General features: G+C 39.0%; 1 protein-coding gene and 1 non-coding gene across 2 annotated transcripts in view; one reads left to right on the top strand and one right to left on the bottom strand.

Annotated features, from left to right (window-relative positions):
- The window catches only part of CTNNA2 (catenin alpha 2), a 1,212,193-nt gene that overhangs the window by 1,065,237 nt on the left and 130,686 nt on the right, over positions 1-16,270 (bottom strand). Inside the window, exon 2 of the mRNA XM_024129861.2 lies at positions 957-1,063. Coding sequence (XP_023985629.1) covers positions 957-1,058 — 102 coding nt within the window. The 5' untranslated portion in view covers positions 1,059-1,063. The remainder of the gene's footprint in view (positions 1-956; positions 1,064-16,270) is intronic.
- On the top strand, positions 12,006-12,108 carry LOC112066533 (U6 spliceosomal RNA). Its single transcript, XR_002892710.1, has one exon. It is a non-coding gene; the product is annotated as a U6 spliceosomal RNA (small nuclear RNA).

The following is a 16,270-nucleotide window of genomic DNA, read 5'->3' as shown; positions in this document are numbered from 1 at the left end:
TCCTTATAAGAGGGAGACAGGATAAGATATGAGGACAGGAGCAGGGGTCAGAGTCAGAGAGATACTCGAAGATGCCACATTGCTGGCTTTCGATATGGAGGAAGGGTCCAAAGAAGAGAGCGGCCTTTAGAACATGGAAAAGGCAAAGAAATAGATTTTCTGCTAGAGCCTCCAGAAGGAATGCAGCTCTGCCAATACCCTGACGTTATGACCTCTGACCTCTAGAACCATAAGATAAAAAATTTGTCATACTGTAAACCACTAAGATTACAGTAATTTGCTATAGCAGCTAGAGGAAACCAGTATGTGGCCTCTACTTAACTTGACATAGTATCTCTCTACAAATATACCATTAAAATATTGAATTTTCACATTCCATGAAATTTAGTTAATATAGCAAAGAATATGCTTCACAAGACACAAAAATTAATATTTTTAATTTAAAAATCCTAAGGATATTTTTTCTGTTAACAGTCCTCTTGTGGAAATGTGACAACATAAAAATGGAACATTTCATCATTTTGACATGATGAATTTTCCCTTGTAAACTAAAGAAAAAGTAATTCCATAAATATACTTTGCTCTTAAATAGTCAATATCGTTCTTCCTAACTGCATTAGCATCTGAAAGTAAGCTAGGAATGATTTATTTAGACTTTGAATCCATTACTGCAAACGAGAGTCCCCTTCACCAAAGCCCCTTCTTTAATTACCTCATCTACTTAATTTCAAAAATCATATGAAGAGATTTTAAAAAGCACTCCAAATCTTATAGGGCAAAAAAAAAAAAAAAAGAAAACCAAAACTGTCTACAGTTCAAGCAGGAATACATATTCAGTAACTAGAATTATGGCATGATTTATTCACATTTAAGGATTTCTAAATTCTTTGGAAAGTCATGATACAATTCCAACAGAAATATACACAGGTAACAAAGTATTTCAAAGCATCTCTTACCTGTGTAACAAGTGGCTCCAAAAGTCTCTCCACTGTTAGAGTCCGGATTTCCAAACTTTTGGGGTCCCATTTTAATATGATAGGTGAAGTTGCCGACGTCATGCTCCCTACAGAAACACACATTATCCATTAGAAATAATGATCACAGAAATAATCTGTTACCTTGTGGGTACAAAATGAATAAGTCACCAAACTTAGAGCATACTTGAAAATTATCTGTCTGGTCCAACCTTACAAAGTTAGAGATGGGGAAATCAGAAGCAGAACTATGTGAGGTAGTGATGTTGGGTTCAGACTGAAAATGGATATTTCCTGAGGGCACCTGTATACATTAGACAAACTCTTGGTACCCAACGGACACTGAAATATTTCACTCACTCAGTGTTTAGTATACATATCCACCTGCTATATGCTGCAAAAGACTTGGACCTTGCCCTCGAGTAGCTGATAGTTTCAATGTAGAGGTCGGCCACAATTATGCCTCAGTGTGACCTGTTCCGTGACCAAGGAATACAGAGAGGGCCACAGGAGAACTGAGGAAAGGACACCAAAGTCAGTCTGGGGAGATCAACAAAGACTTTCAGGAAGCACAGTAAACCCATCACAACCACTGGATGAGGGACCCTAGGTCCTAAGGAAAGGCTTCTTTGTTTTTTTTTCACATCATAATTGACCACTGAGGAGACTATGCTCCCTGGGAGAGCTGTGTTTCATTCTCTTAATCAGGAAAGTTATCTTGCAAAATGAGTGGCAGGGATTCTGAAAATTAGCTTGCTGCTATTTACATGCTCTCTGATTACTCACTGCATTTACACACTTGTCCCATAAAGTGAGTGTCTGATAAGGTTATTTATTGCATTCTAGCACAATCCTCTCCTACCCAAGAACCACGGGTGTGCAGGTAGCAACCTCACACATAACAGGCACACAATATGGTCCTGGACTCAATAGAGTAAATTAGACATTCTGCCAGGGGTGTGTTTCTCACTGAGAAATTGACTGCTCTTTACTGTATATATTTTGACAACTACCCACTGGACAAGCAACCTTAGATGGTACAAACTGAATCTGAATCACTTGCTTTAATACCATCATAAATCAAACTGTTCATAGCTGTTCTCTTCTTTTGAATCAATGTCCCCACTCAATTCCACTCTTATAAATCAATATAAATGATTATTTCTATTAGAATTAATGCTAAAAATAAGGTCTATCACAATAGACACATGTCTCTTTACTGACCTGCTAAAGCTAGTCCTTTTGCAAACATTCCCAACAAATTTGCTTCAGGAAAAAAAAAAAAAAGGCGAAGACACAGTGTGCTGATATTTTACCTCTCTCTAAATGCCATATTTTAAATAAACTAAGCATAGCAGTCCAACCATATAGACCGATTTAGATTTGGGTTCCTTCACAACAACAATAGTTGGCACGGATATGCTGCCTGTACTCCAAAAACCTAAAAGCACTTTACACATTTCCCATTCACACTACCAACTGCCACATAGCAGTTCTGACATGCCCAGAATTCTGCTGCTGCAGCACACCTTCCTGTGCTGTAGAAGGATGAAAACACCAGATGCTTTCTCTCCACACAGGATACCTTCATCCCTGCCAAAGCCAGCCCCACCTAAGTAACCCAGTACTTAGGACACGTGATTGCAAGTCTCTGAGAAGTTCCCTGGAAACCTCTTTCCAGCTCTGATGGAATAATGAATGGCATAATAACGATGATGTACACGGAGGTCCTGTAGGAAAAGATAACTAGCAGTGGAGTAGTGAAGTCATTCTAAGACCATAGTGAAAGGCACTGAGTGGGACTGTGCAGAGAATCACCACTATTACACGGGCACACTTGTGCATCTAAGCTGGTGGACCAAGGAAGGCACGCAACATCTTTATGCATGTTCCAACATATTACTGTAAAGAAATGGCACTCAAAAAATGCTGAAGTGAGAAACAAAAATGCTGGGGCACTCACATTAGAGACACTAATCTAGCATGCATGAAGCAAAAATGGGAGATATTGAACAAAGACCTCAAGCCAACTGTGAGCCAAGAAGCTCACAGTTAGATAGAGCAGAGCCTTGGATCCTGAAGTTCAGAGGCCTTACAAATCTAAAACTGAAAGGACAAGAGTGACTGAGCAAATCACTGGACTTAAATTTATTACTCTGGGGAGCAATCTTTCAGCCACTTCTTTTGACACGGGTAAAATTCAAGTGCAAAAGGCAAGGAAAGGCTATATGGTATTAATCTGTTGAAGGGGAAAACCTAGTCATAGAAACCACATATTCCTCTGTGTGAAACAAGCAAATCAACTCAAATAAGAAGGCAAGAGGACAAATGAAGTGTGTAGTCACACACACCAGCCTCTCATGTTCCAAAGGAACATGTCTCAAATCCATACTACGCATCTGTACAATTCATGCAGACTGTTTTGCCCACAAAAGAGATTCTATGTAAAGAAAATATATCTTTTTATTCAATGATTAAAATTCAAAGAAAAAAATTACATATTCTACTTGCTTTGGTTAGGGAAACTTAGACTATTGACTAGACACAAAGAGTGAAAAACAGGGGTTGTATAAAACAAAAGACAACAGGGTTGTCCTCGTCCATACATCACAATTTTACAAGCCCAAGAACAAGCTCTTAGCAATTTACTTAATCTCTGAGAAGATATTCTCCTTGAAAAGTATCAAATTGCATATACATGAAAGGTGATAAAACAACCTATATGGTAATAACTTAGATAATTTCAGACTCTCTCCATGGGGGTAAGGAAGAGGCATGGGTCAAGGTGCTAGCAGCCACTCATCACTCACAACAAAAAAAGCAAAACCTGACAAAAAAGACTAACAGTGTAAAACAAGCTCCCTTATGAGCAGCCAAGGGTCAAGTGCTTTGCTAATTTAGACGGTATCCTGATAAACAGAAAATCTCTCAAGGTACCCATCCCAAGGAGTGCCTTCAAATGACAAATATGTTAATGCAATGCATAATTCACTGCAGAAATTCCCCATTGCCAGATGTTCCTGGAAAAAATGTCTTTGAACCCTCTGCCTCAACCTTCTGAGTTCTCACCATTCCTTCTACTGTTCTTTTGCAAAACAATGGTCCAGGATGCTTTCTAGTTGCCCAGGGGGCCACCCAAACTTGCCTTCCCTCCAAAGGACTCCAGCTTCAGGTTCCCTTCATGAATTTCTCTTTTTACCAATCCTGAGCACTACTGCCAACAAACTCTGTGAGGCTTTTTTGGAAGACAAGCTAGCTTTGGTTGATAGGCAAACTCATGAGAAGTTAATGACTAATAGTGGGTTTATTCACCTATCTCCATATGTATGATATTGAGTCAGCTACTTAACCTAAGCTTCAGTTTCAACACTTGTAAAACAAAAATGGTAATAACCTTACATAATTTATGAATTTGTCCTGAAAATTAATGAAATAATTGCATATGCCAAAAGTGATAGTTTTACTTCTTTGCCCTGTTGTCTGTATGATTATCACCCTAGCCAGTTCAACACATCGATCGGGGTGGGGACCCATGGAGACCCTGCAAGGCAAGATGTTTTAAAACAAAGCTTTGTTGAAAAAGTGAGATATGAAAAGGAGAGAGAGAATTTTCTAAGTTTCTTCAGCATTTCAAGAATCAAGCCTGGAAACACTGAATCATACTATTTCTTCCATAAGTGATAATAACACTGGCTAATGATCTGACCTTATTATTATCTCCCATTTACAGACAGGGAAACTGAGGCATAAAACAGTGAAGAGAGTTACCCAAGGTCACAAAATTTGAACCTAAACAGCCTGGCTTTAGGGTCTGTGCTCATAATCACTAGGCTTACTGCTTCTAAAGAAGAATCCGTAGGCTTAGGTCTATGCCAGCATCACCACGGTACTTCTGAACCATGGGAAAAAGCAGAGATATGGACAGGAATGGAAAAACCAGGAGCCAGCCCCTTCTGGAGAATGAGGGAGGGAGGGTCTGAGGAGGGACACGAAGGGCAGGTGCCCTGCTGCACAGGTGGAGCCCATGAGAAATGCAGCTTCACTTCCTGGTGAGGCAGGGCAGGTCCTCAGTTCAGTTTCCCCTAGCCACCTTTGGTCCCTGGGCAAGAATGGGATGCTGGTGGTGAGGCTGGGAGACCTGGTGAGCAACAGAGCACCCTGGCAAAGCCGAAAGAAAGACCCTGTGATGAGTTTCGCCAAGTAAACAGAATTTTGGTCCCCATGACCTTGGACCCCTTGTGAACATGTTACATTTCATCGTAAAGGAGATTTTGCAGATATAATTAAGGTTACTAACCACTGGACCTGAAAACAGGTAGATGACCCTGGATTATCTATGTGGGCCCAAAGTAAAGCTGAGCCCTTCAAAACAGCTTTCTCCTGGCTGTGGGTAGAACAGGCAGTCATACAGATGCAGCAGACAAGGACGTCAGGCAGGGCAGAAGAGGAAGGCAGAGGAATTCAAAGTGTGAAAAGGACTCAACCCACCACTGCTAGATGGGGCTATATGGAAAGTATGAAAAGAAACGTGGGTAGATTCTGCAAGCTAAGACAGGGCCCTGGCTGACCGCCAACAAGGAAACAAGGACCTGCGTTCTACCATCACTGGGTACTGAATTCAGCCAAAACCCTGAATGAGGTTGGAAGTGGATTCTTCTCTGGTACCTTCAGTAAGGAACTCGGCCCTATCAACACCTTGGTTTCAGCCTTGTAAGATGCTAAGCAGAGGACTCACACAAGTCCACCTGGGCTTCTGACCTGCAGAGAGTACAAGATAAAAAATGTGTGCTGTTTTCAGCTGCTAAGTTTGTGGTTAATTTTTACAGCAGCAATAGGAAACTATGACAGGTGGCTCTAGAATCTGTGTGTGTATCACAATCACCTGGAGGGCATCTTCATACACAAACCCATCCAGAGAGTTTCTGATTCATTAGGCCTGGGATGGGTCTGAGAAACTGCTTTATTTTTATTTTCTATTTTTTTTTTTTTTGCACTTGTAACAAGTACCCAGTTGATACTACTGGTCCAGGAATCACACTTTGAGAACCACTGTTGTAATCACAGTCCATGGCCACACACGCCAGCAGGGAAGCAGTGATAAGGAAGATATGGGATATCTCTGTGGAGATCCTGGGACCAGAAGCAATAACACTGCTGTTATTACAATTATCACTGGAATCATTATTATATTTTCTGAAAGGTCCTTATGCTTTTTAGGGGATCCAACGCCTTGAAGCGATTCTTAACAGGGAAATGAAATGGCATACCAAAATCATTCAGGTTCTTTTTAAACCACATGTGCGCCTATCCCCAATATCCCCAAAAGTTCTGACAGTTTCCCCAGAAGATGCCTTTTCTACTGAGAATCACTGCCATAGTAGTGATCCCTGTGAAGAATGTAAAGTAACGGGGAGAGAGTCACACCCCTCAGTTCACCGAAAGCAGAAATGAATGTCAAGGTATAATCGCTTAATAGAGAATAAATGTTTCCAAAGAAACTGTATTCCTAAGTAATTTGAAGTTATTTGAGGGCTACAAAAATAAGTCTTCCAAAAATGTTATCTAAAATACAATAGCAGTTCTCATTTTCTGTTGTTAATAAAGGAAGGTACCTCTAATATTCAGGCCCCCTATTGTAAGAGGGGCTTTTTTCTATAGTTGAGAAGAGTATGTGTGGATATGCATCACAGGCAGGAGTAGAAGTTGAGAAACAAAAACAGAGAAGGAGGCATCTGATTATACTTCAAACACCCCTAGAGAGTAAATCTAAACGGATGGTGAGGGGTATTCAGCACTCTTCCTGTAGTACCCTGGGTATGGAAATGGCCTAATAAAGTAGCTTAACTATGGGAAAGTCCTGCTTCTTATTTTCCACCATTAACTTTGCTCAATTTCAGCTAATTTTCTCTTCCTCTGACTCTAAGGAGGCAGCATGTCGCCCATCACTGTCCTCTATGTGATAACCGTTCAAAGCCCTTGCTCAGTGAACTGACAGTTGACCCAAGATGCAAGTTGCTGCTGCAATTAGAAGATCCATCACCATTTTTAACCAAAATTGAAATGATGTGTAATTTCCAACTGTTTTTCCAACTATCTGCACTGGAAGCGGGTGGGGCAGTTAACTCTAACACTACCCTCAAGTACTGCAATATCTTTTAAGACTTCTATTTATGGTAAACCCGTAACTTTTAACAAAACACAGAAAGAAACACTGCTGAGCAAAAACATCATTCTAATAATTTTAAAAGGTTGTAATAACGCTTCAAGTCTAAGCATAAATGCCTACTAAATACCTTAATATTTTTAAACACATATTAAATAAGTATTAAACTATTAAATCCTCTTCAGAGCCTCTTTTTGCTTCTACCCAGATAACCAAAACGTCACCAAAAAGGAATATATGAAGAAAGCTCCACAGCCTGAAGGCCATCAGGATGACAAGTTTAGACTAATAGTATATAGCCTAGAGCTTGCTGATTAAAAAAGAAATAACCATGTCCATATCTCACTGAAATGAGATTTTATACTTACAATAGCATACACATAAAATTTAAAACTATGTGCCAACTTAATAGAAATTTACTACTCCTGGTGTATACTAATAGAAAGCCAGTAATTTGAAATTCAAAATGAAAACTAGTATCTGTCATATTCATTTCCTTGCTTTTCACTACATTCATAGTCTCATCATTTAAATTCATTTTGGAGCATAACAGACTCAGTCTACTCCTAAATTATGGCTTGTTTTCCATTCAGATGTGAACATATGTGTTATCCAGATAAGCAGTGCTGAATCTATATGCTGTTAGGTTTCCGAAGTCCCAACCAGCACTCTGTTTTTCTAAACAAAACATATCTGACCAAAGGTTAACACTGTTCTACCTATTATCCTTCAGCAGCATTGCAATTCTGATTTAGGCAGTAGATTCCAAAAACTGAAAATGAGAACCGTTAATATTTCAGACAACATATTTTGAGAAATTATCTTTATAATCCAAAAGTAACTTCAAATTATTTAATAGGAACATATTATTTAATTGGCAATTAACTTATTCTACGTCCTTCTAACCTCCTGTAAATTAGAATTCCATATGCAGTGATTACATAACTTTAATCTTCATAAAAATCTCAACATTTCAGATTCAGATTACAGCAAAATAACCATAAACTGCTCTCCTTATCTTTCATCTTGCTGTATAATTCCACCCAAACTAATTTTCGGAAACATACCTTTTCTAGAACAAAGTAACTGCTTAACTCTCTTCTCCAACAAGTCCCAAGTCTTTGTAACAAGGCTGTCATTCCACTTTCTGACCATGGTCTACTGGATCTTATTTCTTTGACATAAGTCTGTTCCAATCAGGTTTGGACCACATTATAATGTAGGGTTCATGCCACTTCCCAAAATCCCCACCTGGAACATATTCCTTGTCATCCTCCAAAATTCAGACACTGATTTCACATTGTGTCTTCTCCATAAACCCTAAATTGCTACTGGATTTACAGTCAGTAATAGAAGACTTTACTTTTTTCGTAACTGGCTTATTGTTAAGAAATTGACATTAGTTTTACATAACCCACTAGATTTTAAACTCATTAGGGCACAAATCAAGTTTTTGACCTCTTGTCTATCACATGTACAATAGGGAATTACATCCTTCATAAATGTTTGCTTAAGTATACATATATAAAATGTCCCAAATACTTATATAATTTTTTTCAAGCATCAATTTTTTATCTTTTCAATAGTAGAGTCTTATTTCCTAGGGAGTAATAATTTTTTAAATATCTTTTGGACATATTTTTAGATATAGGTCAGTACTTCTTAGAGACCTAAAACAAGTGATATCTTGGTATGGTTTAGAGAATATAAATTTATACAGTTTATTTATAAACTATGTTATATTTACGTTTAAATTTATATTTGGGTTTCTTTTTATTTACATATTTTAAAAAATACACAGTTTCACTATTTATTGTAACTGGATCACTAGTTTTTATTTATTATGCTTTAAACCTGGGTGTCATTTTGTTCAGGAAAAAGTAACCTGAGGGCTTCCTTCAGCAAAGTAGTGAGGTCTGCCTTGGTATTTGATTCTCTGCTGAGATCCAGTGGTGAACTCTTTGTGAAGGATTGTACAAGCTCTGCAATTTGGCCCACAATAGCCCTTAGGAAATCTTCCTTCTCCTCATTGACCCAAATTGTCTTTTGTCCCCAAGGCCCAATGACCTTTCCTTTCTCTGAATGCCATCAGTATTCCACCTAATCAGAATAGCTGCCACATATTTAATTTGAATACAGATTGCCTTGTGCTGCTCTCTATATGCTTTATATAAATTTTGACCTCTCAAATACACTCAGGAACAGGGACTCTGCCCCCTTTACAATGATCAGGACAGTACTGAACATTTAGTAAAAATGTTATGAGTACTCATGGACTTGATTCTTTGCCAAGTTCAAGTCTCACAATCAGACACACACACAAGCACACACAAAATGACTCTAGTTAAAATACAATACCAGTGCTCTTATGCAAAAAGGAGATTTTCAACTCAGAATGCACCACTTTAGATACCACTTACCTGAAAAACGAAAGTGGTTTTCCTCCCTCAGAGTGACTTCCATATTCTAGCAGAAAAGTCAAATCCCATATGCTCCAATTCTCCCTTCCTTCATCCATTTATCCATCCATTCACTCATTCACGGCAAATGTACTAACCAGCCAATGTGAGCAAGGCCCAGGCAAATGCTGTGGGAAACATCAAGGTGTATCAGACTTGTTAATGCTCATTGGTGAGATGAGACTGGCTCTGACTCATCAGATGTAAAAGCAAGAACCATTCACCGAGAAGGGAGTGTTCAGAGCGTGAGCTTGGCTGAGGATGGACACCTCTAGGGCCAGTATCCTTCCATTTCACCAGGGCACTTAAATCAGGTGGTAGGTAACCAGCATCTCCGAACTTTGCGTGCACTGGTGGAGCGATATTGAGTAGTTTGTGCAACAGAATAATGGGGAAATACTGAACACCCTTTTGAACTGCTGCCAGAAAAATGCCAAAAACAAAAGTGAACAAGAGTATGAAAAAGCATTCAAGTAACCCCAGGATGGAGATTCAAGAAGACAAAGTAATCACAATATTAAGACATGATATAAAGAAAGAAATACAGATATTTAAGTAAGAGCTATTTTAAATTGTTCAGTGATTATAACAATACTTAATTAGTACTTAAGGATTTGTATTTTTAAAGCAAGCTCTAGTGTGTTATTATATTTTATTTTAAAAGTCAAAGTTAAATCCATTGATGTGCTGGTGAGTTAACAAGGAATTAGGTTGCAGAAACTCAAATGATTTAAGCCTAATACCACTGCCTCTTTCAGTTTCCCATTTTAAAGTGGCTTATTCACCTGGTGTAACCATCAGGTACTGCTGTGCATCTGTGGCGGCTTAGTAAAATGGGAGATAATTCACCTGCATTGTGTTATCCTTGCCCCATTCAATTGAATTACTAGACTTGAGAGGTCATAACACATTATAGCAATTATATTTGCTTAGAAGTCTTTTGTAGTGAAGATTAATAGTTCAGTGCCAGTGGTACTCAGCATATATGCCCGCTGGTAAATCACCTTATTCAGCTTGTTGTTATAGAAAAATCATATGTGAAAAGAGAAACAATAACCCAGGTTTCCTTCTGGTCATCTGTGGCATTAAATTTTGTGCTCATGAGACAAAAAGTACCTCACGTGACATGCTTTTGTAAATACAAAAATAAAATGTACCATGGCATTTAGGAAATGAAAATGGGCTGTTGAGTCTGTACATTTCAAAGTAGTAGTCCTTTCCGTTTAGTTCATGATATTTACATTTCACAGCAACAAAGATTTCTCTGAACCTGGTCCAAGATTTTTCCTGGTCATGGGCCAAAGTTTATAATATAAGGGTTTCATGTTTCTATCAGCAAATCCTGGTGTACAGGAGTGAAAGGGAGCCCTTGATCACTGAGAGTGACAAGATGTGTACAACAAAGTAATGTATGAAGACACTAGTATGTGGTGAACACTCACATATTTTATTACCTTACGATATCTTCTATTTGCCCTGAGGTCAATATGATAGTATTCCAGTTTTATAAGATAAGAGAACTAAAGCACAAGAATGTTGTTATTTTCCCAAAGTTGATGGAATTCAACCAAAATTTGTTTCAAATCTGTTTTCCCCACCATACAATGCAAACTTCCCTAGGTTAAATACTTTACTTCACAGGGGGCAGACAAGCTAACAAAGTACACAGCTTCAAGTAGCTTCACAGAAATATGTAGATAATAAATCTTAATAGGTTATTTAAGGTAACTAAAGCATTTGGGGACCATTTCTGACCTTACATTTTGTCAGAGAAGACTAGACCTTTCTAACATACATCTCTTGGCATCGTTCTCAGGATGCAAGTGAATAGATAATGCATCTTATCCAATATGGCAGTTTTTTATTTCATGCAAGTTCAAAAAGACTTCATCAAATAACTGACTACTTATGGGTACCAGCCATCTTCATTCTGAGGTGACCAGAATCACCTCAGGTGAGTCATCCATAAACTTAAAAGCATATTTTCCCGCTCTCATCTCCTTCCCTGTTGCCTTCTTGGAAGATAGGTTTGGTCCCTCTTTTCTACACCCCTTCCCTTCCTGCCTCCTAAGGCCTCAATTCCATCAATCACAACCTCTACTTTGTATCTTCAATTCATCCCTGATTGCTGGCTCCTTCTAGTCAGTGGGAAGTCCTTGTCCAAGTAAAAACTGAAAATACAAAAGAAAAAAAAAGCTCTCCATCCTACTCCTTTCTTCACATCTTCTACTCCCCTTTCCCTTCGCAGCCTGGTTTCTTGAGAGGGCGGCCTACAATGTTTGTTCCATTTCCTCACTGCCTACCCATTCCCCATCCCACACAATCTGGCTCCTCCCCTCACCATTCCACTGAAATTAGCCTTGCAAAGTTACAAATGATCTCCTAGTTGCTTAATTCAATGGATGTTGTGTGCTTCCCTAGCTTATATACTAAAATTGGAAAGATGTGGAGAAGATTATCATGGTCTTTGGACAAGGATGACAAGCAAATTCATGCAGTGTCTCATATTTTTATAGTAGGAACTCATTTTGTTATATATAGACATATATCTAGATAGAGAATATATTTACATATAGGAAAAAAACTAGAAAGACATACATCACAATTTTAGCAATAGTTCTGCTGGGTGATGGGATTTATGGCAGTTCCTAAATTATACATAATTATGTATATTTCCACTAAATATATATTTTTTCATTATATGTATATCTATCCATATATATTCAGCTTACATAATGGTCACATATACCTTATCTAAATAAAGATAAATCTATCACCTCAAAATATCCAGTGGCCCCTTTTCAGTTCTTATCTTACTTGACCTCTGAGCAGTATTTGACAATATTAATATTGTACTCTTTCCTTGGCTTCAAGGACACCACTCTCTCCTGGTCACCACTCTCTCCTGGTCTTCCTCTGCCTTCTTGGCAACCTGTTCTTAGTCTTTCCATGCTCTACACACAGTCTCTGGATGGTCTCATTCATGTCAGTAGTTCACATTATGTTGAAAGCTCCCAAATCTATTTCTCTAGCTCAGGGCTCCTGCTCGGGTTTCAGCCTCTTATAAGCAATTATTTATTAATACTAGTTTTCCAAACACTTCAAAGTCAACATGCTTAAAAGTGAACTCATTGGCTCCCCCACAAACTGGTCCAACTCCTATGTCATATGTCAATGAGTGGAACCACTCACTATCCATCAAGCCCTGTCAGAAATCTAGGAGTCATTTTTCATTCCTTTCCTTTCCCTTACCTCCTACATCAAAACACTCACCAGGTCAAATAAATTCTACCTCTAATATTTCATAAATATCACTTTTTTTTTCTCCATCACTACTTCCTTGATCAAGGCTCTCATTATTTCTTCCTTAGATTATTGAAAAGCCTCTTGACGGGTCGTGTTGCCTTCAGTCTTAGCCCCTCTGATTCCTCCCCTATTCTGCAGTGATTTTTTTCCAAAATATAAATTACATCAGGTCATTGTCTATAGAAAAGCCTCTGATGACTTCCACTGCAAAAGGATAAAGTTCCAATTATATTTACTGTCCTTCAGTATTGACTCATTACTCAGCATTCATCCACCTTGCATCTTAAATTTTTATGAACTCTAGATTTAGTGAACTGCTAGTTGTTCTCCAAACATATTATATTCTCTGATACCTCTAAACGTTTTCCATGTCATTCCTTCCACAGGGAAGCTCCTTCCCTGTTTTCTTCCCTTGACTTACTCTCAGTTATCCTTCGAAACTCAACTCAGGCATCATTCCTTGACCTGCTCAGACCCACTCTGGTTCTCAGAGCACATTATGCTTCCCTCTAGTGTGCCCTAAATCACACTCTATTTTAATTGTTCATTCATTTGTCTTTATCGCATTAGAATGTTGGAATCCTTGAGGACAGTACTGAGAATTTAATTTTTTAAATAAACACATAAGTAATGATTGGCATAAAAGAGGCTGATGTGATGTAAGGGAGATGCAAAACAAGGGCTCTTGAACAAATTTACCTGCAGAACATTACTGTGTCTCTCTTCAAAATCACTAAACTAAACATAGGTGCATCTAAGGGTATTTGTTCAACCCCAATACTGACAGCTTAAAGAGCTCAAAATTCAGGAAGAACTCCAGGAAAAAATTTAGAACTTGAATTAGAGCCATCCCTACTGACAGCATAAGGTCTTTCGAGAAGGCACTTTGCTGCAGGAATGTCATGATGTAATGCAGGGAACATAGCACAGGAAGTGGGAAATCCAGTTTTTACTTATATCTTTACTTTCCAGCCACCCAAATGATTCTCTTGGCAAATCACCTGCTTTATCTGAAATTATAGGGCAGCACATTTGTGAGCCAGAAAGAACCAGATAGTCTTCTATATTCCCTTTAGCACTAAAATAATTACAACATTTCGGTGAGAATGCTTTTCAACCACCAGAAAGAACCAGATAGTCTTCTATATTCCCTTTAGCACTAAAATAATTACAACATTTCGGTGAGAATGCTTTTCAACCAATTATTTTCAGTTTTTATAATACAAAATATATGACACACTAGGTACGATTATCTGGGGGCTTATTGAAGATGTTCCTCAAGGAATACCAAGTAATCTTTGTTAACCAAATTTTTTTTTTTTTTTCGGTGTGCGGGCATCTCACTGTTGTGGCCTCTCCCGTTGCAGAGCACAGGCTCCGGACGCGCAGGCTCAGCGGTCATGGCTCACCAGCCTAGCCACTCCGCGGCATGTGGGATCTTCCCGGACCAGGGCACGAACCCATGTCCCCTGCATCGACAGGCGGACTCTCAGCCACTGCGCCACCAGGGAAGCCCTGTTAACCAAATTTAAATACTGTCTTTCACTCACTGGTATTACAGACCTCACAACAGGAAGTATGAGTCTACATTGGCTCTTCAATACTAGAGAGAGATTACCTGTAATCAATGGGTAGAACCTTGATTCAGGCTCCTCTCTCTCCTCTGACCAAAGACAGGCATGCATGAATACTCCCTCTGATTAGATAAAAAACAGAGGGAAACAAATGGCCTCAAATAGCATTGGTATAAATTATAATATAACTGATATGGAAAATACTGCATCTCACAGACATTTTCCTCCACTAATCCCTCAAAGCTTGCTGCTCTTTCTTTTAAACACAATCTCAGTTCATTCAAATATTGTATATCCACAGTTTTGAGTTAGGGCTTGATCCTTCTCCAGCCCGAGAAAGAATCATAGTCTTTTTCCATGGCAATTACATGGAATTCCACATGATTGGAATTTCCACTTTGCCATTTCTTAGTTTAAGTTTGGGTTTGTCACCAAATGAGATCTGACAGCAAGTCAGCTAAGGACTTCTGGGAAAGGTTTTCTTAGGGAACAGACAGACATGTTATCCTTCCCTGTGCACTACTTTAGTTACATGTGACTGCTGCATCCATTGGTCGCGCAGGCTCAGCGGTCATGGCTCACCAGCCTAGCCACTCCGCGGCATGTGGGATCTTCCCGGACCAGGGCACGAACCCATGTCCCCTGCATCGACAGGCGGACTCTCAGCCACTGCGCCACCAGGGAAGCCCTGTTAACCAAATTTAAATACTGTCTTTCACTCACTGGTATTACAGACCTCACAACAGGAAGTATGAGTCTACATTGGCTCTTCAATACTAGAGAGAGATTACCTGTAATCAATGGGTAGAACCTTGATTCAGGCTCCTCTCTCTCCTCTGACCAAAGACAGGCATGCATGAATACTCCCTCTGATTAGATAAAAAACAGAGGGAAACAAATGGCCTCAAATAGCATTGGTATAAATTATAATATAACTGATATGGAAAATACTGCATCTCACAGACATTTTCCTCCACTAATCCCTCAAAGCTTGCTGCTCTTTCTTTTAAACACAATCTCAGTTCATTCAAATATTGTATATCCACAGTTTTGAGTTAGGGCTTGATCCTTCTCCAGCCCGAGAAAGAATCATAGTCTTTTTCCATGGCAATTACATGGAATTCCACATGATTGGAATTTCCACTTTGCCATTTCTTAGTTTAAGTTTGGGTTTGTCACCAAATGAGATCTGACAGCAAGTCAGCTAAGGACTTCTGGGAAAGGTTTTCTTAGGGAACAGACAGACATGTTATCCTTCCCTGTGCACTACTTTAGTTACATGTGACTGCTGCATCCATTGGTGACAATGAGAAGAAATAATGACCACAGCTAAGGATAACAGAGTAGAAAGAAGGAAGACACTTGGGTCTTTTATGACAATAATACATTCAATTAGCCAAGACTGAAACTATCCTGTCTTTAGAAACAGTAGATATGTTTTCATATTAGGTGCAGCCCAAAACCCTCCTAATTGACATACCGCTGATTGTTTTCAAGCATTCTTTATGTTGAAATTGGCAGACTTGCAGTACATACAAAGGGGCTGGCAAACTATAAGGCAAACTTTGCCCAAAGGCAAACTCTGCCCACCACCTGCTTTTGCAAATAAAGTTTTACTGGAACACAGTCACCCCTTTTCATATTGTCTACAGTTGCTTTCTGCTACAACAGAAGTGTTGAGCAGTTGTAACAGAGACTGTGTGACCCACAAACCTGAAAATATTCAGTATCTGGCTCTTTACAGAAAAAAGTTTGCCAGCCCCTATTCCATATCAGCAGATCTCAGCTCGGGGC

Source organism: Physeter macrocephalus, chromosome 12 (genome assembly GCF_002837175.3).
Source record: "Physeter macrocephalus isolate SW-GA chromosome 12, ASM283717v5, whole genome shotgun sequence".
Lineage (NCBI taxonomy): Eukaryota > Metazoa > Chordata > Mammalia > Artiodactyla > Physeteridae > Physeter > Physeter macrocephalus.
Note: the sequence above shows the minus strand (reverse complement) of the source record. Positions and strands in the feature narration are given on the sequence as shown.